This window comes from Neolamprologus brichardi, chromosome 15 (assembly GCF_056152115.1).
Source record: "Neolamprologus brichardi isolate AB-2024 chromosome 15, ASM5615211v1, whole genome shotgun sequence".
In the NCBI taxonomy this organism is placed as follows: domain Eukaryota; kingdom Metazoa; phylum Chordata; class Actinopteri; order Cichliformes; family Cichlidae; genus Neolamprologus; species Neolamprologus brichardi.
Window position 1 is genome coordinate 10,637,989 of NC_142118.1, and position 26,612 is coordinate 10,664,600.

General features: G+C 39.2%; 1 protein-coding gene across 2 annotated transcripts in view; it reads left to right on the forward strand.

Annotated features, from left to right (window-relative positions):
- The window catches only part of fig4a (FIG4 phosphoinositide 5-phosphatase a), a 55,024-nt gene that overhangs the window by 26,720 nt on the left and 1,692 nt on the right, over positions 1–26,612 (forward strand). The window contains exons 17-23 of one of the 2 annotated variants that reach the window (XM_087852620.1): positions 4,169–4,307; positions 6,158–6,216; positions 7,727–7,874; positions 8,689–8,772; positions 11,607–11,805; positions 17,373–17,461; positions 22,648–22,722. In XM_087852620.1, the coding sequence (XP_087708746.1) occupies positions 4,169–4,307; positions 6,158–6,216; positions 7,727–7,874; positions 8,689–8,772; positions 11,607–11,805; positions 17,373–17,461; positions 22,648–22,722 (793 nt within the window). The remainder of the gene's footprint in view (positions 1–4,168; positions 4,308–6,157; positions 6,217–7,726; positions 7,875–8,688; positions 8,773–11,606; positions 11,806–17,372; positions 17,462–22,647; positions 22,723–26,612) is intronic. The other variant, XM_087852621.1, reaches the window with a different exon arrangement.

The window sequence follows — 26,612 nt, forward strand, 5'->3', positions numbered from 1 at the left end:
AAAAACAAAAATGGCTTATGTTTGCAAAGTTGCATCTGCACCAATCACAAGACTTTTGGAACAATGTGTTTTGGACAGACGAGACCATAATGCACAGAGCCATGTTTGGCAAAATCCAAACACCTCATATCAACTGTCAGCACAATGGTGGATGCGAGAAGATTTGGGTTTGTTTTGCAGCAGCAGGACCGAGGCACCTTACAGTCATTGAGCCAAACATGAACTCCTTTGCATACTAAGCTATTCTAGAGTCATATATGAGGACATCTGTCTGACAGCTAAAGCTTGGCTAAAATTGGGACATGCAACAGGATAATGATCAACTTCAAATATACAATTCAGTAGCTAAAAGACTGCAGCAACAAGGTGTCAGTCCAGAACATCAGCGCTGCTGAAATGCTGGGACAAGACCTTGCGAGACCTGCACACAAATAAATGCCTGCAAAGCTCAATGAACTGTGGGAACATGGTAAAGAGAGGTGGGTCAAAATTCCTCAGGAAAAAAAAACGGCAGTTGCTTCACATTTACCTTTGCTAAACCCCTTTTTTCTGCGCATGACTGGGGATGAGATTTCTAATATTGTTAATTGCAGATATTTTTTTTGATTGCAGCCAATTTGTAGACATGACATAATTACCCATCAGTTACTGATAAAAGTGGCTTTGCAATGTCCGCAATTTCGATTTTTAATCATTTTAAATGACACCCTAGTGCGTGGTTACAATCAGTGTATCTAGAAATCTTAATGGGTTTACAAAGGTGTTTTCACAGTACATCAGTGAGTGTTCCAGGAGTGAAGAAGAAGACTGTGTACTGTGTCTTAAACCTTGATTAACAGAACTGCACTACTTGACCTACAACATCGACCTTGTTTGTGGTGCTTTGCTCTTGATTTAGTTTTGAGAAATTCAATCTTCAAAATTCAAAAGCCCATATAATCCAGCAGCACAGACAGCCAGAGACCATCACACTCGAACGGGATTCATGAACTGCAAATTGAACAATCCCATGACCTGAATCAGGTAATATGATTAACTACTTGTTGCCACTTAAGAAGACTATATAAGGACAAATTAGCCTAAATGCTTTGTAGTCTGAGCACTGGCTGGTTTGTTCTGTCAACTTGCCCCTTTACAAGGGCACAACCATTTTCACAGATTTTCCCGTGGTCATGTTTTCCATGCCCTTTTAGACTAGTTTCTGCAAAATTGGAAAAGGGTAATTCCAGCCTTGTGTTGCTCAGTAATTTCTTTTTTTTTTTCTTTATTTTTTTGCCTGTCCCATTTGGTTCTTTAGCCGTCAGAATTGTTGTCTGAAGACCAACAAGGATACCCAATGGATTTATTTTGCCAAATGGATCATCATGGCATTGCCGTATTGGTCCATTTGATCGACCTTTGTTTTTATTTTTTATTTTATTTTATTTTCAGTTGTTACAGACAGGACAGACATGAGTGAGGGATAGGAAAGGGAGAAAGAAAGAGGAAGGAAAAGAAAAACAGAAGGGGAGAGGGACAGTGAGAAAGGGGGGGAAAAAATCACCTGTTGAGAGAGAAAGAATAGAAAACAAGCAAAAAAAAAACAAAGCAACATACTAAACACAACACCATCGCATTAATCTAGCGAAGTGTAAACAGCAGTAAATACTAAATATTGAATGTTGTTGAGCAGCACGCAGGACAGACAGCGCACAATGTGCTTTGAAGTAGCAGCCAAGAAAGGTGTAATTTATGTCTATGAACAGTGAACACCCGTGTGCACACCTGTGTGGATCAGCGCGCTTGTATTCAAATGGTTTCCCCATGTAATGATCTGCAAGAGGATGTAGAGAGCCATAGCCCCGTCCCCCAGGGCATGAAGCAGGCATGGAGGAGATCCAGGCCCCAGACATCCAGAGGCCCCAGAGTGCGAGAGCCCAAGGAGGACCACCGGAGGGGCATCCATGCCACCCTCATGGGAAGAGCTGAGGATCCCCAGACGAGGGGTCACCCAGTAGCCACCGAGCAGAAGCTAGAGGGGGCTGCACCGGCGTGCCCGCCGGCTCTGCCGGCAGCCAGCTGTTCCAGAGTGAACCGAGCCGCAGGCCCAGAGGCCGGAGGCCCGAGGGCCGCCAAGTAGCCACCGGGAGTGAGCTGGTACATACCTGAGCGCCCAGCCCCGTTGCTCAGTAATTTCTAAAAAAGAACACCCGGTAAATGTTAAAGCCATAATCCTTCCATAATAAGTTCTCCTATTAATGGAACTCATATGTGCATATGTATGTTGTATATATTTTTATTATGTATATGGGGAATTAAAATAAATACAGTAGAATAAAATTATAAAATACTACTTCATATGAGGTAAATGACATATAATTTTATATCATAGTCAAGCACTGTAACAGCTTCCCCTTGAATCACAGATCAATTTTATACACAGAACCGTGTAGTGTAAGCTTCCATATCCTGTGCAGCCTTTTAATTGGTAGATGCAGTGTGACCTCATATGCTTATTAAGACAATTAACAGACATGATGTCAAATTATATTCCTCCTTCCTTTTATTCATAATGGTTGCACGTGTATATTATGTTCAAAGATCACCAGTAACTCGTATCATGTGATGCACGAGATAAATCTCAGAGAAAAAAAACGTAATTGGAGAACAGTCTTGGTGGTGGGCTGTAATAAAACCCAGTTTAGTTTCTAATTACCTAACGTGACTGTTGGGGCAGCATGCACGTGGCTTCATGCTGTAGTTAGGGAGGGTGAATTAAATGGCACTAAACCAGACAAATGTGCAAAGCACGTGCCACATGCTGAGCACACAAACGCTCACAGAGATTATCTAAGCACGCACTCGTAGCCAAAACGCTGTAGTGCAGTTGTTACAAGAGTTTTTACTGCTATGATGTATGTACAAGTCAGCGTTACTTAGATGTTAATTAATTTTATCTTAAATCTTTTCAATGCTGCTCACAATGAAGAGCTGGTGTAGTTTGCCATCATGGTAAAGGTTCACTTTTGAACTGTACTCCCCTGCATTAGGAACCACAGTAATTAATAAACTAACATTTTTTTTCTTGTTCTTTTGTTTTTGTTTTTTTAAACAAGGCACTGTTGACTTAAAACACAAAACTCGAAAGTTTAAATATATAAAATGGCACATGATTAAAAAGATTCAATTTAAAGTATGCACATTATTTGGTTTTCCTCTTCCTGAGCATCTCTGGGCATTAGTGACTTCAAGACTTTTTTCAAGCAGTATATTTTTTTAAGTCATCTACATCAGTAGTTTTCCAGGCTTTGAAGGTTTTCAAGGTTTTATCTTTTGTCATTGGCTGCTTTTTCAGTCATTTTGAGTACAGCAATGTAGCTCAGTGGTTTTTAAAGCCACTTAACACTAACCTATGAATTATTTAAGCATAGAAAGGCACCTGACTCAACAGATGACTCAGTGTCTACACTAAACCGTTTTGTTTTGGGGGTTTTTTCAGTTCTTTTTTTGAATCTACAAAAAATGCCGAAGATATTGAGGACACTTGTGTAAGTGCGTGTGTGTGTAAAAACCCGCATCCGGTCCTCCAGTACAATTTCAATATAGTGCCAAATCACAGCAACTGTCACCTCAAGGCACTATGTAAGGTGAAGTAGAGATTCTACAATATTTGAGAGAAAAACCCAACCCTCAGATTACCCCCTATGAGGCATTTGCAACAGTGGGAAGGAAAAACTCCCGTTTAACCAGGAGAAACCTGTGGCAGAACCAGGCCATCTGCCTAGACCAGTTGAGGATGAGTTCAGTCTGTCTATCTACTGTTCACTGAAATGTCATCAGAAACGGTCTTTATGGAAGTTTGGCTGTCAAGAAGCAATTTCTAGGTAAGAGAAATTGGAAGAACAGGCTCAGCTATGTCAAATTACCCAAGAACTGGATTGGAAATGACTGGCAACTCTTCTGGCAAGAGAGGAGCTTTGAATGTCTTTCAAGAACCCTGGAGAAATATTTCTGAAGACTACTTAAAGAAATGACAGGAAAGTTTGCCTAAGAGAGTTCAGATCGTGTATAATCACGTCTCTTGATGGACCAGTTATATCATCATAACCTTTACAGTTTGTTTTACAGTTTTTGGGTTTTTTTTTTTTTTTTTTTTTTAGCTATTTGTGTTTCCATCTCTCTCTTTCAGATGCTGACAGACAAGATGCAATCAACTTGTTCCTCCAAGTTTACCAGCCATCAGAGTTTAAGCCACACCTTTGGGAGCTTCCCACAGACTTCTATCTGCATCATACAAGCACCATGGCCATCCCCCAAGACAGACGGAGGTAACAGATAAGCCTAAATACACCAACCAAAAGATTACTGTGCTTGCTTTGCATGAACACAGACTTTATTTCTCTGTCTTCATTATTGAAGTTGTTCATTTAAATGTTGGTGGATTTTTATAGGATTTGGATTGCACACTTTTTGCGCATCCAAGTGTGCAAAACGTCCAGCTTTTTCAGAGCTTTGATCCTGAAAGTTTAATTATATGCAGCTATATGTTTCCTACTGGGTTGAGCTTTATGCTTTTACACCTGTGTCTATGTGCAAATTGGTATCTTATGCATGGGTTCTGAAAGCACAGGAATGCTAAACTTAGGGAAGGAGATCCAGAGAAAACACAGGCAAATTAAGAACAATTTTTTAATGTTTCCACAGCATATGTGCAAAAATCAGTGCAAAGTGAGAAAAAACAACACAGAGTTTTGCGACTACACACTTTACTATTAGATTGTAGTTGCTTCAGACTTCAGACTTTGACTGTCAAAAAAGTGACCAATTTTATTTATTTATTTTTGTAGCTTTCACCTGTGAAGCCTTTACACAGTACTTTCTCATGATAAATAACCTATAAGAGATTCAACCCAAACATTAAATGAGGTATGCTCAAAATCCAGAAATCCAAAACCCCTACAAGGAGGAAAATGTATATATGCTGTAAGATAATCCTAAGAGGGTGATCAGTTTGATATAAATACTCATTAACAGCACAGAGAAAGACATTCAAAGCTTTATTGCTTATCCTATCAATGACTTGAAGAAACAATTTTCGTGTGTGCGTGTTGACAAAATATCCATTAGATTTTAAATACGTTGCCATTTTTTAATGCATATTTTGAGATGTGAGGATCTGGCTGCTCCACGACCATGCTCACTGATCTCATGGAGAACAGTCTTAACACAGTAATTACTCTCCTTGTAATTATCCTAGTGGTAATTTAACACTGGCACTGACGTCTGTAGTATCTGGATATGATATAATTTCTATTGTAAGATCAAATCTGATCTTTAAGATAGAATATAACAGTTGTTGCTGTCAGTTTGTTTTTCGAGGTAATGTTAGGTTGGGCATTTTATTGGGGAGTCTACAATCACTTCGGTGAAATCTAAAATCCTTTTATGTGAGATATTGTTAAATATAATTGAATATATGATAAGACAGGGCTACATACTAAGAAAATATCAATAATCTTTTTTCCTTGTATTTCTGTTTATGTGGTTGATTGTTTATTTTGTGTCTTCTTAGAACCACCATGCAGTACATAAGCATGTCCGTATGACACGTCTCTATCACCTGTTGTTTGTTCATGCAGGTGTTGTCTGTTCAAGCTGATGTCCTACAAATTTCACAATGTCAGTTTATCAACTGGTCTGTCCTAGTCATGATCCAGTAATGACTGCAATTCACTTCATGTTTTGACCCAGAGTCATTTTGTGCTTGTTATTTATGCGCGTAAGTGTGAAAGTGTATTCACTCTGGTTGCTTCATACTATCTTCATGCTTACGTAAAAGCAGACCCAATTTTCTTTTTCAGGCCACGAATTTGTGTAGCCACAATGGGCCAAAGTAGCTCAGTCATTATTCCAAGAAATTAGCATGGCTGCAGCTAAATTCAATTCAGCTTCCACACTTTGCGCTTTTCCTCTCAAAGAGGAGTAAGAAGCACATCGCACGCTAAACCATATCATCATAAGAGCAATCGCTCAAATTGCTCACATTGAATAAAAGTCCAGCCAAGCCAATTTTCCAAATGTAGGTTAAGTCCCAGAAGAGACTAATTCAGACTTTAGGTCGCGTTCACCTTCTCAAAAGTTTCAATATTTTAATGCTGTGTATCTTATTTGTTTGTAGCTATACACTCTGGTGGTCAGAGGGAGTCCTGTCCTACCTTCCTGTCCCCTATGATGAAGGTATTGTCAATGAATTTAATGGTTTTAATAGTAAGAAACAGAACCATTTATGAAACTGATTTGAATGAACAACCATCAATGGCTTTGTCTGTCATTGCTTACCATATTCCTTAGCCTAGCAGGAACTGTGTATTTGGTGGCAATTATTGTTGGTAAAAAATAAATGCAAAATAACTCTGCAGACCAATCTAGGGATTCAACAAACCTTATACTGATGTTGTAACTGACTTGTTTAAATATACACTATATTGCCAAATCATTGAGATCAGGTCTTCCAAACACTTTCATGGCCACAGGTAGGGCTGTTCGATACAACGATATATATCAGATGACGATATAAAAATGTCTATCGTTTCATTTTGTTTCGTGGTGTCGCAAAATAAACTGTATACTGCAATATTTTTTCATCGTTTTGATGGTCACTGTAGTGGCTATATTAATTTCCTAAAGTTCTCTCTTTCTCTTATATTTAATATAACCACACTACGGACGGACAAGCGCCTGTTTTTATGCGTTGTCGTTAGCAACAACGACCATAAAACCATTGCGTGTCCGCTTGTTTGTGTTCCACATAAACCTTTCACAATAAAGCTCAAGATCCTGTTGAGACTTTTCAAAATAAACTGATAGATGTCTTATATCAGGATATGAGATTTTGGTCATATCGCACAACCCTAGCCACTGGTGTAAAAATCAAGCACCTAGGCATGCATTCTGCTTCTACAAACGTTTGTGAAAGAATGGGTTGGTCTCATGAGCTTGTCGAATTCCAGTGGTACTATGGTAATATACCACCTGTGCAGAAAGTCCCAAGTGGAGTGATGAATCTTCTCTGTCTGGCAATCTGATGGAGGAGTCTGGGTTTGGTGGTTGCCACGAGAACGTGATCTGCGTGACTCCCTTGTGCCAAGTTGAAATTTTGATGGAGGGGGGATTATGATGTGGGGTTGTGTTTTTTAGGAATTGGGCTCAGTCCCTTAGTTCCAGTGAAAGGAAACTCTTAATGCTTCAAACCAAGACATTTTGGAAAATTTGATGCTCTCAACTTTGTGAGTTTTGGGATGACCCCTTCCTGTTCAAAGATAGATGTGTATCAGAGTACAAAGCAAGGTCGATTAAAACACTGACTAGCAAGATAGGTGTTGAAGAACTCGAGGTGTCTCGCCTAAACCCAATAGAACACCTTTGGGATAAATTAGAGTGGAGAATCCGAGCCAAGCCTTCTAATCCAACGCTAGTGTTTGACCTCACAAATGTGCTTCTGGAAGAATGGCAAAAAATTCCCATAAACACACTCCGAAACCTTGTGGAAGAAGGGTGGGCTGATGTCATATCATATTAAACCCTGTGGATTAAGAATATGATGTTATTCAATTCACAGGCGTATGATGGCAAATGAGCAAATCCTTTTGGCAATATAGTGTATTTTTGTGTTGAAAGTGTGTGGGTGAAGCGGTTGTAATTGTTATAAATATAAATATTATTTTTCTCTGTTCCTGTTTGGATGCAGTTCCCTGTGAGGAAAATATGAAGAAGGTCAAAGTGAAGAGAATGAACCAGGTGGACGAGAGTATTGACATTTACACGGAATTCTTCAAACCGTATGAACTCACCGCCTTTGATGACACGTTCTGCATTGCCATGACCAACTCTGCAAGGTGGATATACACATACAAAAGTAGGGCTGTTCGATATAACGATATATATCGGATGACGATATAAAAACGCTATCGTTTGTTTCGTGGTGTCGCAAAATAAACTGTTTACGGCAATATTTTTTCATCGTTTTGATGGTCACTGTAGTGGCTATATTCATTTCTTAAAGTTCTCTCTTTCTCTTATATTTTATATAACCACACTACTGACGGACGAGCGCCTGTTTTTATGCGTTGTCGTTAGCAACAGCGACGGTAACACCTTCGCGTGTCCGCTTGTTTATGTTCCACATAAACCTTTCACAATAAAGCTCAAGATCCTGTTGGGACTTTTCAAAATAAACTGAATCACGTGAAAGAGCAGATTATTTACGGATGAGAAGTAAAAAAGAGCCGCCAGGTGCTAAAAAAGTAAACCTTAGACTCAAACGTTAGAACAGACAACCCGCAGCACGCCGTCTAATAAATACAAAGAAAATGGCGGCCGTTACAACTTGTGTCTAAAAATGTATAGTTTCATGCATCGGTTAAAACACTCGACTCCGGGTAAAGGACGCGCAGCTGGAAACACTTCATGCAAGTCGAGCTGCCCGAGATTCACAGAATTTACAGAAAACGTTAAATTTTTGTGATTTATATTGTTATCGGGACGATAGATGTCTTATATTAGGATATGAGATTTTGGTCATATCGCACAGCCCTATACAAAAGCAATGATTTTGGTAGTGAAACATGTCTGATAAACAGTGTGTTCTGAATTTATTAGCTGTTGTTGTTATGCAGGATGTCGACTAATAGCTATTTTCTGATCATAAAGGGAATTTATGCCCAAAACAGTGGGAGCGGATCCAAACCCGTTCACAGTGCGCAAGCCAGAGGAAACAGGAAAATCAGTGCTGGGGTGAGTGTAGTACTACAATGTACACATCAACCTTTGTTTTGTTTCTGGTAGCCTTTTATTTATTATATTAAAAATAAATCAGCCCAATGTCACTGTGCCCTCATGCACACAGCTTTGTTTAACCACAAGCAATGTTACACTTTTTCCCCATTTTTTGGTTTCAAAAAACATTTATATATTAATATATTTTCCAAATAAATATGTATGCACACAGGAAAAAAATAGGATAACGCAAGTCCTCATGTGCTTTTCATTGTCCCTACATTAGCAATACCCTTAAATAAATATTTATAATTATTTAATAAATAAACATTTTTGATTTGCTGTAGAAATAGAAATTAGAATCTACATGCTTAAGCCTGCAATTGAAGTCCATTTTTGTTCTGTGCTTCAGATAGCTTTCCCTGTACAAGCTAATCTACATCCCCAAAAGCTGCTCTGTGTACCTGTTGCCATTTTTCTGTGAATAAGAATTGTGTTTCATAACTCTTATCCTTCATATCTGCTTTTTCTTGCTTGCTTTGCAAGGTTCTCCTCCTAATATTGCGGTCAGGTCTCTGTGTCTCTAACCTCTATAAATTGAAATCTCTGTCACAAACATTTGTTTTGTCATACTTACCTTTTTGTTTTCCTTCTAACCTAATAGATACAAAAGTTTCCTTTGTGTGAACAAGTTGTGCTTTTTGAAGAACGTGTTTCCAAAGTGATTACCTGATTTACCTATTGCCACCTCTTTTAGTGGAAAAACTGTGTTTTAATGTTTTAATTGATTAAATGCCACTTTGTTTAATTTTATGAAATAAGCTTATGAACCATTGCTAACAGTTTGATTATTCAAAAAGCTTTTTGACTTCTGTCTTTATACTTTTTTACATATTCAAACATGTTTATTATAATGAGCTGATGATTGAAGAATGTAAATGTGCACATGCTGTTGGATAGATCTTTGATGCAGGAAGGGCATCAAGTTGTATAAACTGTCCTTGGTATTTGTCTGAAATGAACAGGACTTATCATTTATGATCTTTTTTTTTTACACTGGCGTATTTGTACCACATGTGTACTCGTGCATACATACATTTAGATATAACCCACCATGTCATTATGTTTTTGGCAGTACTGTTAGGATAAGTAACACGTGTAATCGTCATCACCTGGATACCGAATGTGGATACGGAATTTTTCTCGATTTTCATAATTTTCTTTCTAAGAACTGAAGTTTTCTTTAATGGAAAATGTTTTTTTTAATAATCAATTTTGCCCAAACTGAAGTTACAGGATATTTTCTCATTAAAACAACTGAAAATAAATTGCTTTTTTTACTGGAAAGAGAAACAGATGATTAACTAAAAATGCGTTGCTGTACACTCACCTATACCTGACACATTTTACCTTGGCAAACAAAAGCATTATTAATGTGAAATGTCAGCTGCTTAAATAATTTTCCAGCATGTTTATAACTTCACCACATAACAGGACGTCAAGCCTTTACTCATTCACTCATCTCCATAGTGTTTCACTTAACAGCGTTGATCCTTTGCTCATACCAAGGCTGTTCCCTTGTGGCTGGCTCTGAGCTCTGGATAGTTTTAGATTAAGACACTCTGCCTTTGATAGCCCTTAAAATGTTCTTGTTCAGCTGGGTGAGTTTCCCATTAGGCTTGCCGTTCTGAACGTTTTCACAGTGGTTTCTCTACGGTTTACTTCAGTGATCTGTGTGTCTTCACTCATTGAGGAGCTTCCACATGTGTGTGTGAGTGTGTTTGCAAATATTTGCCAATGCAGCTATACGTGTTTAGTGCGTGCTTGAAATGGACTAGCTCATAGTTTAGGATGATTGCATGGTCTCCAGTCTGAGCTGAGAATGACTGAAATCTTCTGGTTCCTGGTTGATTGATCAGTACATCTTAGAAGAAATCATTTGATGTTTTGTTGTTGTTTGTTTTTTGTTTGTATGTATGTTTGTTTTTTCCCCTGTGACATAGCAGAGGCTAAACTAATAATAACCAGGCTTTTAGGAAATCGCATTTTGCTTTCATAGCTCATAGATTTCATAGCATGACTATATTTACTAGTATGTAGAGGCATGCTTTGAGGGTCAGCTCTCTTTGCCATGACCAGTTCCTCAGCGGTTTTACATTGGAGTAGAAGAGCAAGGAGCTGATTGGCAGCAAATCTGTCAGCACATCTGTTATTGCTATAACTAACATGTTTATTGTTAAGATCTGCAATTTTTGGTTTTTAAATTATCTCCGTTTCTGGCATGCACTTTCTTCAGTCATTGTCACTAGCTAAAAACAATGAAAATAAAGTAAGAAACCATCTACAAACAGCATCTACATACAACTTATTTCACTTACCTTCTTTGGATGTGGTCGACATCTTAATTTTAAAAACGTGGACATTCAAAAATGGGCAAACATGGGTTGTGTTTAAACAAACAAGCCCTTGGGAGAGGGGAGAAAGAAGTTTAGATGGATCACAAATGATCTCAAACAGATTCTGAAGTGAGTCACACACTCTGTTCTTGACAGAGGTAGAAAACACAGAGGGATAACATTTGCAGAATCCTCTGTATACAGAGATCATGGGCTCAAACTCGTACAGCCTTTGGGAACCATGAAGTCTGTTTCAGTTACATGTTTAGTCACATTTCTGCAGGGAGATGTTGTGGAAGAACATGGTGCCATTTCTGATCTGATGACTCATTAGACATGATAAAAATAATCGGAATTCTGCTGCTTGACTAAACTGTAAAATGTACAATACATGAACGATAGTTGTATGCGTTTATACATACGTTGATCTGTGTGCATGTGTGTGGATATTGGCAGCAGCAAGAGCAGTAAAGAGGAGACGATTCTCCAGAGGAAGACTGCAGCTAGCGCACCTCCTCCCCCGAGTGAGGAGGCCATATCTAGCACATCAGAGGATGACTCCGAGGAGGACCGTGAGGATGAGGGGACTGTATCTCAACGATCCACACCGATCAAACTGCTAACGGAGTCTGGAGAGAGTAGTCGCACCCAGGAGGTATGAACACACAAACACTGTCCTAACAAGGCAGATTCAAATCCCCAAATATATTAAAGGAAGCTATCAGATTGGAATTTGTGGATCTTATTAAATAAATTAAAAATAATTTCACTTCTGAGTGTAATTGTTTAACAAGGTAATATCCTCTAATAATTCAAGGATATGTTATGTTGTCTAAAGACCTCCCAGCACTTCTCAGTTTAGGCTGGGTTGCTAACTGCTTATATTTTAGGCCTCAAATGCATTTTGCGTTCCAGTATGAGTATGTCACCCTGGTTGTGTTCTCTCTCGCCCAACTCCCTTAAGTCTCCCAGAAGAAATTAGTTCTTTGTTTTGGTTTACGTCAGACGGAAGAGCACACGTCACCTTAATCGGTGTCAGTGATAGAGCTGAGGCTCTAAATAGTGTTTGTTTCTTCTAATGCATTGAAGAAATGAATTGAGATAGTTGCACAGTTTCCTCTGTTGTATTATTGCTTACAAATCTACTGCTGCTACTACTCTGCTTGTCAAAGGAAACAAATCCTGCATAGTTCCATTTGTTTTTATTTTGGTTTTTCTGGTTCTCTGCACGGGTATTGTGATAGCGTGTAAACCTTTTTGATGTCCTTGATGGTCCCTTTGGGTGAGAATGTGGGGCATGTGCGTCGGGATTTTTGGCTGCTTTTAGAACATCAGGTGATGAGAGGTCACCAGCGGGTTTCCGGCTTGCCTTAATTTTTTTATGACTGATTCGGTTCTCTTTTTTGGTTTCTTGCCAAGGTAGATTTTAAGGTCCAAATCAGCTTTGAAAGTATTCTCACATTAAAAGCCTAAAATCCCACAAGAGTTAAAAAAAAATACCAGAGGCAGTGAGGAAGAATTTGTTTACCCAATGATTGCACTGAATTCTTTTGCCTGCAAGTAGTTGTGGCAACCGGCTAGTAACAAGAGGTTGAGTATGTTGCACTTTTGATTGTAAATGGATTTCATGGGTCACCTGGTGGGAGGCTACCTGTCTCCAAAAAGTCAGTCTGACTCAGTTTAACTGCAATCACTCTCAGGCAAATTGGTACCACTGTTCCTTAGTGTGACCACAGCATTGATGAATTTAAGGACATTAATCACTGCGGATAAGTACTGCGTCGTCCTACCATGTAGCAAGAGAATTTGAGAGTGAGTAGAGCTTGCAGTGGATATTCTTAGAGATGCATTCATCCATTCATTTTCTGAACCATGTATCCAACTAAGACTGATGATGGCAGCTACAGCCTTTCCTGGCTGACACTGGGCAATATCCATGCATACCAAATTAGGCAGAGCTGTAGACTTGCATGTAAGACCTTTTTAGGCCTAAAAGGAATATTTTCATTGAAAAAAAATCTTAATATGTGATTCTGATAAATGCTTTTGCTACTTTCTAAACAGAATGTATGTGAAGGTTCTCAGTCATCCAGGTCATCGTAGTCAAAGGAGCTTGCAAAGAAAAGCGTCTGGACTTCTTTAAGTTACTTGAAGACGTTTCACCTCTCATCCGAGAAGCTTCTTCAGTTCTAAGGTCAAATGGTGGAGAGTCCCAGACATTGGCATCCTCGAAAGAGTGCCCTTTATCCTTAAGATGCAGATGGACAGCTGAGTCCTGTGGAGGTGGCTCTTCTGTGTTGTGCCATGCGCTTGTGAAGTGGCTGTTTGGTCTCTCCAATGTTCACATTTTGGACAGAGAGGACAGATGGTTTGAAAGAGGAGTGAAAGAAGCCATCTATGTCCACTGTGAGCGACCATCTTTGAACAGAGGCGGTGGTTTACGACACCAACTGTCTGCCATCTATAATCCAGTTTTGAGATTCCTCCCCAGACGCCTTAACGCCCACTCACTCCCTGGGCCATCTGACCTCAGGAATTCGCATGATAAGGTGGGGCCAAGTTTCACAATGAGCTCACCCGAAACTCTGGCTGATTGGGACCCACGCCCAGTTTCACACCTTGGCTCAGGCGATTAGAGGATCATCAGGGGGTCCTTTTGTCCCTCTGTGGGGGGATACTCCCACTAGGTTTGTATCTGGGACTCTCCAGCATTTGACCTTAGAACTGAAGAAGCTTCTCGGATGAGAGGTGAAACGTCTTCAAGTAACTTAAAGAAATCCAGACGCTTTTCTTTGCAAGCTCCTTTGGCCTTTCTAAACAGACACATCAGTGTATAGTTCATCAAATGCAGTAAAATCTGCGTATGTGTGTAGATATTAGTAACGAACTTTTGTCATGTCCTGTCTATATCGGTATCTGTTTCATGTCCCGGGGGGACTGGATGCACGTTTTGACCCAGATTCCCTATAAGCACAGTGAGACCAAGAAGCACATTAATGAGCACAGGTAGAGTAGGTCAGTGTGTCAACAGGACTGATGCACCAGATAACTACATCCTCTTAAAATGTCTCAGTTTCTAAGAAATTGCCTTTGTCATGCATGAAGGAGCCCCCAGTGATGTGTAAACTGTTGGTTTCAGAGTTATTATATTGCCTTTGCTACCGAAGCTGCTCACAGTCATCATGACATCATGACATGACATGAAAAAAAGACAAAACTAAAACAAACGCTGTTGTGACAGTGATGTACACTGTCTTGTTGGTATATATGTATGATTTGTATCACCTTCATGTTTCCAAACCGATATCATGAGCAGCAGCTTTTACAGCTGTGGCTCCAGCAAACATCAGCTGATACTAGAAATTAATTTAAAATAAATTCTAACAACAGCTTATCAAGCTTGAACGTGCTGCTGTTGTTGTTTAGCGCAACATCCGCTGGTTTCCTGTTTCTGGCGCAAAGTGGGAGATAAACAAACAAGAGAGACGATCAGCTGATCATTGATCAGTTTCATGATTGAAATAGTAACAGGAGAGGGAGGGAGGGAGGGAGAGAGAATTTGGGGAGAAGAGGCAGCTGTGCAACGTAAAGACAGAATAACTCCAGCTTTGTGTCTTTTTTTCATTCAAGCTGACGTACGGGACGAATCGCATTCCTTTTCCCCTCAATACGGATGTATTGTAATTAAAGCCCAGAGTTGATTTTGACCAATTGGCTAATCCACCACCTTTCATTGTTTATACCGTTACAAAAACAAACAAACATAAAAATGAAAAATCATCATCGGCCCACCGGGAGTTTTGGATGAAATGGATTCTGGGATATTGCATTTCGTCATTTCAAGCTGATTGGAGACCAAAACAGCCAATCAGATATTTTTGCATCCAAGTCTGTGAATGGCTGGTTTTGTGGCACAAATATAACGGTGTAGAGAAAGAGTTGAGCGCGCACGGGCAGAAATGTTGAGAGCGCGAGCAACACATTGCGAGCGAGCGCAAATGCAAAAACTGAGCGAGATGGGCTGCTGGTGTGTGTGTGTGTGTGTGTGTGTGTGTGTGTGTGTGTGTGTGTGTGTGTGTGTGTGTGTGTGTGTGTGTGTGTGTGTGTGTGTGTGTGTGTGTGTGTGTGTGTGTGTGTGTGTGTGTGTGTGTGTGTTAGCTAGGGATGTCAGCATCTGTGCCATTTAGATTAGTTATTGATTTAGGAAATCTTCACATTAGTCTCAGCCTGGGCTTACTCCTGTTTTATAATTCACTAAAGGTCTTGTCACCTTAGACTGCTCTTGTAGAAAGTCCCAGCTGTCCTTGAGGCTCATCGGTAGTCTCATTACATTTTTCATGTAATTGTCCTATTTGTGCAGCACAAAGCTTTGAATCTACAACATTGTTCTAACAACAAAAAGAAAAAGCACCTTTGCTTGATTTATCTGGGCAATGGCACCGAGAAGGAGAAATATCTTGAAGGCATTTGGTCTTCAGAGTTGAAAGCAGAGGCACTCCCTCTTTCTCCATCCATCTATTTCTCCTCCTGATTTATGATGCATTTTCCTTGGGTTTCCTGCCTGTCTTCTCGTGGCCATGAGCAATGAGCTGGTCATGAATATTTTGGGCCGGACAGCTTGCTCACGTGTTGGGCGCACGCAGTCACTCTCGTGCATCTCGTGTCGCTGCCTGCAAGCCTGTCCCCGAGAATGGATTGCCAGGGTGCCAGCACAACACACAACTGTTGAAATATTTAAACATCGGATCATTACTACGTTTACCATGTAATTACACATGCTCATTTGGTATTCCACCTCGATTTGAGCGTGCATGTGCTCGGTAGATTTGCAGTGTGTTGCTGTACAAGCAGATATGCGCCTGCACAACACCCTCGCCTGTGTGCTGCACGTAGGTGTGTATGGTGCGGTTAGTGTTTTGCGAATCCCCGTGTAGTCTTTGAACAGGGCTCTGTGTATTATTGTGATCTTGTGTGTGTTCACAGCTGCTGTTTTCCTGGACATGGTTCTGGTAACACCCTGTGTAATTCTCCCCTCCCTGCAGCTCAGATCAATACAGTTACTGGGAAAATTGAAAGCTTTATGTTGCACATATTACTGCAATGTCAGAAAAGCGAGAGAACGGTGGCATAGCTCACTCCGTTCATGCAAATCCTGTATATGCTGTTACATAACAGGCTTTTACCTTTTCTGTAGAGACTATAGCAGAGTAAAATGTAAAAAAACACCCCCACAAATCATAATTTGCCTAGAAAATGCTTTTTTATAGGACATTTTGAATAGTCAGGAAGGTTATACAGATATATCTGCTAAATCTTGTTAAAATATTGACATGTTAATCTGGTCTAAAACTAGCAGATGTTGGATTGGAACTCAAATTTTGAGAACAAAGATGTTTTACAAGATATGTTTTGTGTTTTCCACTTTTTAATCATTTATTTATCAAGATTAAAACGTGTTGCACAATTCTGCAGCATCTACCATTTCAGCTGTTTCACCTTCCTTTTGATTCCTTTGGCAATTTTCAATTTATCTAATAAAATAAATTAACTCGAGCATTGCCTGTTAATGGAGGGTACTCTGTTACAATTTTATTTTTTTTATGTTTACACAGCCCCACTTGATAGCAACGGTCATCTTAATATGTGTTATATTGTAAAGAAAAGACTCTACAATAAATTAATGATGAGTGTTTATAATTGTATTTTAAGGCTTACAGTTCTAAATTAAAGTTTCTGTTTAGTGTCACATTTGAAATGCCCCGTTGCCTCACAGTTTAATTCTACTCCGATCAGTCAGCTTGAACCAGTTTGACCTTTTTATTATGATCTCCTGTTTATTATGATTATTATATCCCAACAGACACTGAACACTGTGTGACAGATCCCCAGGAGGGCATGTCCCTAAGCACGAAAGAACATGAAAGCACCTTACCAGACACCAACAATCAAATTACTTTTGAAGTTGCTAAGATTAACCTCCTTGTGCCATCCTAATTACTGAATCTGTTGGGGAGAAGCAGCTGAACCTGATGACCTTGTCTGTATGGTTTTATAGTTATAAGTCGACTAGCTTACTTTTTTTTTTTTTTTTTTTTTTTTTTTTTTTTTTTTGCGGTCATTTAAAAGCCATGATTAAACATTTATGGAAACTGGTTTTTAAATAATTTTTCTATCTCTTTCACATGCGTAAGTATGTTTTTGTGTCTCTCTTCACATTTTCAGGAGGTTTATCAGCAGCACATGGCAAAGGAGCCTTATGGACTCAATCTGGCTGAGTTTCCCTCTGAAGATGACCTACTCATTTACCAAAGGTAAATCTGAGCTACTAATTACATACAAGGGATGAAAACTATAACAATATGTAATAACATATATTCATTAGTCATCATATCATAGATACTGGCCGCAATTTCACTCACGCAATCTCAGCAATATTACTTTAAATTTAAAGATGGCCATCCATCTATCAAAGAACCTGTTGACATAACATTTAAGCAAACTGGGTAATCTTTATTTTTCCCACTCAAAGACCTTTTGCTATACAAAATAGCTTCGTTGCCTGGACTTAATCACCTCTTCCTTCTTTTGACTGATTCCTTTAGCGGTTGCCACAGTGGATCATATTCCTTTATCTCACCCCATCTCTAGCATCCTCCTCTGTCACACCCTCTGTGTGTCCTCTTTTGCTACATACATGAACCTCCTCTGAGGTTTTCCTCTTTTTCTACCGCTTGGCAGCTCCATCTTCAACATCCTTTGTACACTATATCTGCTATCCCTCCTCTGCACATGTCTAACCATCTCAGCCTTTTCTCTCTAATTTTGTCACCAAACTGCTCAACCTGAACTGTCTCTCTGACGTACTCATATCTGATCTTGTCCATCCCGTCACTCCCAGTGAAAAACTTTACATCCTCATTGCCTGAACCTAACCTCTTAATGACAGTGAAAGCAAAAAAACAATGCAAATGAAAATAAGACAAAAGCACCAGCACACATCCAAATACTCCCACTGCAGGTGCATCAAGGCACTGAGTATTTGGAGCTGATGAGAATGCACTTTTTCACACTGAACGACTGTGTCATTCTGGACTATAGTGTAGTAGTGTCGTCGAACTGGAAAGATTGCGTCAGGAATATTATTGTGAAGTGCCAGTCTTGTAAACTGGACATGACAGGAATACAAGGAGAAAATTGCATTACATTGTCACTTAGAGTTGGGGGAACAGATTCAATTTTGGTGGTCAAAATATGTGACTTCCAAAGAAATGTTATATTTATAAGATAAATATTAGAAATAATATTTATAATAAAACTTTTGCACATAGCTAGTAAGCCAAAATTATGAAATAATGGCCTTTTAAGTCCAAAAAGTCTAAACATTTAATGTAACAATTGTCTTGCAGTTTCTCAAGAAAGAAATTGTGACCACATTTTAGATTTTTTTTTGGGAGGGGGTGAATTGATTTTTGTGGCACTAATGTTTACTGCCCACTTGTTAATTTCCTTTAACCTCCTAGGACCTGGCGTCCACATGTGTGGACATCACATTTTGGGATGTCTAGACGAAAATACATAATTTTTCTCTACAAGGGCCTGATATACACTTACGAGGACATTATACTGCCACTGTTAAAACCAGTGTCCTCATACGTGGATCTCATTTGTCTCAGAAACAAAATTAGGTTAAAAAAAAAATCTGGTAATTCTTTGTTTTTACATTCATCAGGTCCCAATCAACTCAAATAGCCAAGAAAATTTTAAAATGCATGCCATGAAAGAGTTCGGGTCTTAGGAGGCTAGTGTTTATATTAAAAGATTGAGCTGCAAATCTGGACTGCATAATGAAATGAAAATGTTTCCATTAGTCCATTAATGCTTCAGTCACACTAATAAAAACTGTGGTTGGAGATACAATTATTGCTATTCGGAGTCTCTTTGCCTCTGAAATGTTTTTTTTTTCTTCAAAGTTTTGGTGCATCAAGACAGCAATAAGATGGCAATAAAATGCAAATAAGACAGAGAGAGTATTCTGTCATTCTGCTATCAGTTTGCAAGTGAAAGGGGTCATGTTTGCATCTGCAGTCTGCGAGTTACTGAATTCCTCAACAAATAGTGATGTAGTTGCTGTAGGATGGCGATTTAACTGTAAAAAGACTTAAGTGCTCGGCAGCCTTGCTTTCATTTAGGAATGTAAGCAGTTGAGTCAGTTCCCACATTCCAAAGATACTAGTAGCCAACATCAGCACAGACCACCTCAGACTGATTGTACCATGGTGATAATCCGTGTGTATATATTAAACAACAATTATTTGTAAATCTTTGATAATCTGAGAGGGACTGCAGTCAGTCAAGCTGGGCTGTGATTGTTTGGAGACAGATTGTCTCCCATTAGGGGACGTGTTTAATCATAAATTTCAAACCTTCAAACTTTAGTTACTGATACTACAATCAGTGCCCGATTGAAGGGTTTGGGGTCGTCACGTGGGTCATATGGCCTTCAAATAGTTATGTTTGTTTTGTTTTTTTACTTCCTACTTTTTAGAAATGCATCTCAAACTTCTGTTCTTTTATAGCTCTATGCCACGGCCAGCAGTTGTTGCTACCTTTCAGAATGACCATGAGCCTCCATGATCCGCCATTGCTATAAAAATGAAAAAATGGCCCATTGAAGTGAACGGAGTCTTCCATTCAACAGCTCTGGTTGCAAGAAGGTTGCTGTCCTAGTTTTATTCTAGTCATAAGATGACTAGGCACTGCTGGAATGTTAAAGTGAAAAGGTTTAGCTTCCTAATTTACTATTTTAGCGTCAACGACAGACATTCAGGTCAAATGTCAAAGTATTGGACAATCTGATATTTTCACCTGTGGATGCTGCTCAATAAAAGTATTAAAATCTATGAAGTCTACTTTATCCTGAATGAGGCACTTAATATTATCAGTCAGCCTGACACAAACCAATGAAGAGATTTATGATCTGTTCTATAGCTCTCTTTATAGTCTATATCCAGGGGATTTTTTGCGTCACGTTGAAGCAAACGCCTGTAAATGAAAGAACTCCAGCCTTATTTTATGATTATCTCTCCCAGAAAAAAAAAATAATTTTTTTCATATTGTTTTTATTGACAGTGCACGCAGTGTTCAAGACACAGGGGCAGAACAGGCAGTCACCCCCTCAGGTTGATATGGGTCGTCCTGAAAACAGGCATCAACCATTCTTTCTCCACCTTTCCCTTCCTTCTCTTTTCTGCAAGTCCTTTCTATTTCATTTTGTCCTTTCTCCCTGTTTGCTGCCAACACTGATTAGGACACAGTGAATAGCCATCAGCAGGCTTTGAATCTGAACACAACTGTCTGTCTGTTCTTTGGAAGCTTACAGCATGTTTGATACAGAATGATCACTGGATGAAACTTTGATAGCTTTTTTTCCCCTCACACTGCTGTCCTAAATCCAAAGAGGATGACTGCAGTAGAACTGTAGATTGTGGATAGTTATTCTTTTAAGCGAATCTTTGCTGTTTATAGAGTAAGTGCACATTACAGTTTGGAAAAGACCATGTGACTGCAGACCTCAAACACACTTCAAGGCATTGCAAGAACTACTGAAGACTATAAAATACCAATGGGCACCTGACACCTGACCTGGAACCCATTGGGGAAAAAAAATAGAAGATTTTTGGAACATTGTGCAAAACCTCAATTTAAGATAAGACAAACTTCTTGAGTTTATGTGAGCTCACATCCAAGCTGTCATTAAAGCAATGGGGGCCATACATGCTATGCGTTTATTATATTAGAAGATATGTAACATGAGCTTTTATCCTCTCATGTACTGTGCTGAGCAATAGTTTTTAGCCACGCCTCACTATTTTGTTTTATTTTTTTTATCTGGCAATTAGATGGTCAGTTTGCTATCAGATTGAATGGAGTCAAGTTGGGAATTAAACACAATCTTGTTGTGATATAACAGTGTGGTAACTTTGCAAAATTTGCAACTGTTACAGTTTGCGTACATAGAAATTCAGATTGAACAGAAACTTGACCAATAACTGAAATTCTTATACAAATGTTAAAGTACGATGGACGTTTAATTGCAAAATGACATAAGTGTTCAGCAACCTTGCTTTCATATTGCAGTGTAATCAAAATACAACAGTTGGCAGCTCATTGAGTCTGCTGATTCAAAGAGGTGCCCTCATTCCTGCACACTGACTCTGACTAATTGCAACATTTTGGCGACCTCTTTGCATTTAGAAATGAGGCAGCAGTTGTTTATGAACCTTTCAAAATGTTTCTGAGTGATTGTTGGTCAAGTTGCAAGTTGGTCTTGCAATCAGTCGCAAAAGCAAAAAAATGAAATGCAATCACCGATTTTCTCTAGTTGCAAAGAGGTTGAATAGTAAATGATTTTTATATAGCACTTTACACTGCATGCCTCATTCAGCCATTCATACAAGCACTTTTTTCAATGCTCCTTTCTATTGAACATTCACAAACAAACAACCAACCTTGAAATCAGTAGATGACCTCTGAGCTGCATCCTATTTTTACTCTGTCACTAAGTAGATGAAACTACTTGCAGCACAAAAAAAACATTAATTTACTTGACTTGAAACTGCCAATCAGATTAACTTACTTAATTTTCAGCACTTCTATAGAGAAATGCAATGTAGAAATGAAAACAAAAAACAGCCTGAATATATCAGAATGACATGGAAAAATCAAACATTTGAATGTCACAAACATCATGAATCAGTCTCACACACACACCAACACACTGAAACTGATGCATACATTTAAAATACAGCATATGCATTACATAGAAATGTGGCATTGGTCAAGAATGTATGAGCAATTTCTAATGAGTTAGGTAGTTCACGTAACAATAAATAAAATGGTCCTGACATTTAGTTGTTACCAAAACATTTATTTATTTTAACATCTCCACTGACTCTATACTGGGTGACTAAAGCAGGGGAGTAAACCTTAAAAAAACACACACAATTCAAATTGTGGTGAAGAATGTTGTTCATATTCTCCTACTACAGTGGCACATAATGAGAATGAAATTGCATTCATTATTGAAGCTGGAAGTTGAAACTGCTCCAAAGATGGTGGCTGCAGCCAGTGCTCTGCTAATCAATGCATTAATATTAAAAATCATAAGCAACAGCCAGAGGGGGACTCTCAGCAGTTGTATATTATTGAGTCTTTGTGAGAGAAAAATGACCTACAGGGAAATTTGTGATTTGATGATGGTGAGATCTAAATATTAGAGATCTCAGAAGACATGCTGAACACTGAAGACGGTATGAAGCCTTAAATTGAAAGCATTCGGTAGAGCCATAACGACCCTATTACAGATTAGGGTTATTTGGATCGTTCCGCTCATGATGAAGAGGGCAGAAGCATTTGTAAGCAACGCACACCTACACTACTGGCTTATTTTGCAGAAATATCATTCATTGTCTGTATTATGTTTTGTATTTTCCTGCAGGTTTGCTCACTTGGGTGAGAGCCAGCACAGAGTGGAGAAAACTGAACACATAAACCCGGCAAACATCATCTGTCTGTGAGTAAAACGTATTAATAGAAAAAAAGGGGAAAAAAGCCACATGTACTCAAACTCAATAAACCTGGCTCACGTGTAATGTATGGTATTGTATTCTTGGTATGCAGTTATAAATTACCCCTTTTATAAAGCACTCAACATTTTCACTAGCCTTGGGAGAAGGATTGTGCTACTAAGTGGTCTCAGTCGAGGCTTCTAGCTGCGCACTGTTTAATTCTCATATGTTTCTTCACTTCTTTGCATACACGCTATTTCCCAGATAGTCCACTCTTTACCGTAGATGGTGTTTGTTTGGTTTTTTCCCTTTTTTTTTTTTTTTTATCCCTCAGCCAGATTCAAAGTTCAACCACACGTGTGATGGCAATGTGCAGCCATGGAAACGCACAAGATGTTTTTGTCGTGCTGTCTTTTGAGCTGTAAGGCATGCATGCACACACACCTGTGCAAACACATAAATCAGTTTAGAAACAAATTCCTCCTCTACATGCACTTGTGATTTTCTTACATGATGGCTTCTTATATCAACATTCATACCTGCTAGGTTTTGTCTTCTCGTGAAAGTGCAAAAAACTTGTTTGAACATTTAAACTTATTGATGGTGCTTGCACACCTCCAGTTTTTAGTCTGTTTAAATCGAACTCTGGTGCAGTCCGTTTGTGCTGATTTGAACGCTGTAATCGCATGTAGGTGCGAGCCAAAACAACCACACTAAGACCCTTTGGAGGAGGGGGCCCCTGTGTGGTCCCAAATGAACTCCAGAGCAGTCTGTGATTCTGTGAACTTGATTTCCAAATCTACTACCAGGTGTACATTGCAAGTTTGAGCTAAAAAAAACTTCCTGTAGCTACATGTGCTTTGTGTTCTCGGATGCAACAAGGCACAATCGATGTGCTGGGGTCTGTATGCTTTAGCAACCATCTGTGACATGAGCAGGAATTCTTCATTTTCTCCAGTAGATCAGAACACAGCACCTTCTTACTGTATTTACTGCTCGCACCCTAGACATATCTGTCCAATAAGCAGACTGAACATTCTGTAATGATACATTTTGGTTTGCTTGCAGTTCACTTGGATTTTTTCCTGTGTGTAAAGAAACCAAATCATGTGGAAAAGCTACAGCTTTACAACCCCCCTAAAATTACTTACTCATTTTGAATCAAGTAAATACTAATTTTTTTGTCCTGGCAAGAGTAACTATAAATAACTGCCACACTCGCCTTCCCAATTTCTGCCTATAACAAATCTCCATTAGTTCAGCACCCAAAGCCTCCCAAAGCAGAAATCACAGATTGATGTTTTTAATCATGTTTTTATGGATTATACAAACGAGATATGACTTGTTAATTTGTGACGATTGCCAGGCAGAGTCCATACTAACTCGCAGTTGGCTCTAAGACACGGTTTATTTTAGAGATTTCAAATTTTACATATTTAGAAGTTTTGATGAAGAAGTACAGAGATGATCAGAAAGAGCTGTAATGTGTCGTTTTGGAAAGCATGCGAAAGGATTTTATAGGATACCAAGAGAAGAGCTATGTTCATGTGATGAAATATTTAATTGTGGTGCAGGACACTGAACCCCTTCTTGGCAGTGGTCATGGACAGCCTGGCAGATGAGGTCAGGCAGGAGTCACTGCGGACTGTGATGTTTGCTGACGACATTGTGATTTGCAGTGAGATTAGGGAGGGAGGTGGAGGGAGCTCCTTGCAGTTGTAGTAAGGTAGTGAGTTTAAATATCTGGAAGGAGAGGTAGTAAAGATGAATGAGTCAGCTGTCTAACAGACACAAGAGAGGTGAAAAATAGATTGCAGGCAGCAAGGAGGGGGTCAGCTGCGATATGGGATATCTCCGCTCCCATGATTTGAATGTCAAAAGTAATTTGTAACAGAAGGGTAGTAGTGGACGTAAACAGAAGGTTTGCAAGATGTTAGCGAGACCTGCTATGATATGTCATTGACAAAAAAGACAGGGGGACAAATGGAGGTGCCTGAGTTGAAGAGTGGCTAAGATTTTCATTGGGAGTGATCAGGATGGACACGATGAGGTGGTAGGGAGACAAAACTGGAGGGAGAAGGTTGAGATGGCTCAGGAGTGCGTAGAGGAGCAACAATGAATATATTGGTCAAAAGATAGTGAAAGAAAAGAGGAAGACCATAGAGAAAGGTGTACCAGTTGGTCATCACTTCACTTTCCCAAGGATAAAGCCTCGCTTCAGGAAAATAAAAAAAACACATTTATTATTAAGCAAATGTTCCTGAAGGGAAAATGGCTTAGAGACAGCATCAGAGGGAATTGGTAGTGGTTGTGTTGTTCAACAGACGTTATAGAAATGATACCTTTCTACAGAATGAAAAAGTGCAAAAGTAGGATAAAAATTTCATGAATTAGTTTTCTTTCCCTTGTCATGTTTGAATGCATGGGTGAGAGGTGAGGAAGGTATTCACTTTCAATCAGTTTTCTAAGAAGACCATGAATGCGACTCGTTATCATTGCCAGTAACTTCCTAGAAAACCAGATTGGTTGTCATTCGCATCGACTAAGTTTGATGGTCATGTGGAACTGAAGAGGATAAGGACAAGAAAAGGTCACTTAGAGGAAGACTGACAGAGGCTGACAAAGACACAGTGGGGACATGTAATCAACTTGGAGGAGGAAAATTCAAGGATGATAAAAGACAAGCCTCTGATGTGTTTCTAGTATTTCTTTGGTGTGTTAACCCTTTTTTAAATGTGAAAGTTTCTTGTATGTATCCCTTCTTATAGAACAGGAGAAAATTTGTAATTTATCTTACAAAAGTGGCAGAAGTATCAATATTTTCTTTTAGGAAATCTCCATCAGCAGGGAATCAAACCTTTTCATCCACGCTGTCTTTCTCTCTGGCCTTTCAGTAGTCCATCCAGCCATTGTTGTCATCCTCGTGTCAGGCCCGCAGGGTGCTACAGGTGTGTCTGTTGTTGTGCAACAGTGCTATTCTAAGATGTTACAGCACCCCAAACGTGTTGTCACTGTTAGAAGCCTTTTAGTTTGTCACCTCCCTCTATGTTCCTCTATTGATCCATCAGGCTCAGCCAAAGATGACTCAAGTGACGGAGATAGAAATGGAAAAGAAATGAATACTGTAGCCCATTCCTGTTGAGAAACATCAGTGAGGTGTAGAGATTAATGGCCCTCTTTTCTTCCTCTGCTCTCCTCTCACCCCAGCTGGTTAGGACAGATGGCCGCCCACCATGAATCTGGTTTCTAAGGTTTCTTCCCATTAAAATGAACTTTTCGGCACCACCGGGGCAAGTGTTGCTCAGGGGAAGATTGTTTGATTTCTCTCTTCAGTATTGGAAGGTCTTGACCTTAAGACCTGACTTTACTCCGTTGCAAATACGAACATGGACAGCTGGGGGCTCAATGGCCGAGTAATCATTCCTTTTACACTACTTTCAAGTTCGCCGCCTGAAGTGTATGCATCGTTGGTCCGCTGTAAATCCTCCACAGACAAATCCACGTGGTGTAAACAAACAATAGACTGGCACGTGGATATCTGTATGGACCTTCATGCTGATGATGAAATTTATATCACTTGGACTGTAGCAGACTCATGTGGAAGGTATAATTGAGGCTTTACTATGCTCTAAAATAAGTTGTCTTATAATATGGCAAATGTAATGTACAAATTACAGAAATTAAACAGTTTATACAGTAATGTTAAGCTCAACAGGCCAGAAGATGAAGTTTGAAATATTTGAAAACACAAACATATATTCTTGAAATGTTTTCAGTGTTGCTCACGTGGTTTGTAGGAGTTTGTAGACACATTATACGTCTGCTTTATATTATGTGTATAGGAAGAACAAGAAAGAAAGAAAAAAAACATAATTTTTATGGGTAAAAAAATAGT